Source organism: Lepidothrix coronata, unplaced genomic scaffold (genome assembly GCF_001604755.1).
Source record: "Lepidothrix coronata isolate B3197 unplaced genomic scaffold, Lepidothrix_coronata-1.0 Scaffold305, whole genome shotgun sequence".
NCBI classification, from domain to species: Eukaryota; Metazoa; Chordata; class Aves; order Passeriformes; family Pipridae; genus Lepidothrix; species Lepidothrix coronata.
In genome coordinates, this window is record NW_016690485.1 from 433,883 (window position 1) to 435,153 (window position 1,271).

At 70.0% G+C, this 1,271-nt stretch overlaps 1 protein-coding gene across 3 annotated transcripts in view; it reads right to left on the bottom strand.

Moving 5' to 3' along the window:
- The window catches only part of OSBP2 (oxysterol binding protein 2), a 44,910-nt gene extending 44,232 nt beyond the window's left edge, over positions 1–678 (bottom strand). For all 3 annotated transcript variants that reach the window (XM_017837486.1, XM_017837485.1, XM_017837487.1), the window contains exon 1: positions 472–678. In XM_017837486.1, coding sequence (XP_017692975.1) covers positions 472–674 — 203 coding nt within the window. In that variant the 5' untranslated portion in view covers positions 675–678. The remainder of the gene's footprint in view (positions 1–471) is intronic.
- Between the last annotated feature and the right edge of the window lie 593 nt (positions 679–1,271).

Genomic DNA, 1,271 nt, shown 5'->3' on the forward strand with positions numbered 1-1,271 from the left:
ACCCCAGCCCAGGCACAACACCCCAGCCCAGGCACAACACCCCAGCCCAGGCACAACACCCCAGCCCAGGCACAACCTCCCAGCCCAGCCCATCCTTCCCCGGCCGCCGCAGCGCTCGCAGCGACAGGCACGGCCGGGACAAGGATTCCCATGCTCTGGCACCCTGCCTGGCAGGGAACCAGCAGCAGGAGCAGGTTGCACAGCACAGGGACAGTGGTTTCGGGTTGTTTTGCTGGAAGGTTTGCTCAGTCCGGGCAGTTCCAGCAGCTGGAGCTGCAGCAGGAGGAAGGGAGGGATGGATGGATGGGAGACGCACGGGCAGCCGGTCTCGGGGGGACTCGCACTGTACTATGGCTCTGGAAGACCAAAACCCGACTGTGGCCTTGGCAGAGGAAAAAAAGCCCGAACGGAGTAACACGCAGCGATTTTGGCCGCGCGGCAGCGCAGCCCCCGCGGCCCCTGCCCCGGTACCTGTAGTAGCTGAGCAGCCCGTTGCTGAGCACGAACCAGCGGCGCTGGTAGCCCTTCAGGTAGTTGGTCCACTTAAAGAGCCACCCCTTGTAGGTGTCGGAGCCCGGGGGGGCGGCGGGCGGACCCCCCGCCGGACCCCCCCCTCCTCCTCCTCCTCCTCCTCCGCCGCCGCCGCCGCCGCGGCCGCCCGGCTCGCTGCTCATGGCCGGCAGCTCGTGGCAGGCCAGGCAGGGCACGGCGCTGAGGAGCGAGACCAGCCCGCGGGTGCCGCCGGCGCAGAGCGCGGCCGCCTTCCCCATAGACCCCGCGGGGCCCGGCCGAGGCTCCGCCGCTCGCGGGGCCGCCCCGGCCCGTCCGCGCCGACCGGGGGCGGCGCCGCCGCCACGTGACCACGGGGGGGGGACGGAGGGGGGCGGAGGGGGGGGCGGGGGCGGCGCGCGCCCCCCGGCGGCGGGGCGCCCCCGGCCCCCCCCCCCCCCCCCCGCCATTTTGACCCCCCGCCGCCATTTCGTGCCGGGGATATAAAAAAAATAGTTCCCATAAAAATTTTCCCGTAAAAAATCCTCCTTGGGACTGTCTTCCCTGTCAGGAGGAAAAGCCCCATCCCGCTGTCCCTCTCAGCTGCTCCCCCCCCATCCCAGCCCATGGGCCTGGATTCTATGCCTGAGGGGTCCCTTCCCCTCAGGGCACCATGGGGGCAGTGGCAGGTGCTGCCCAGCCAGGTGTCCCCATCTGCTGAGGGCCCTTCCCGCCTCACTTCCTTTCCCTTCCCTTCCCTTCCCTTCCCTTCCCTTCCCTTC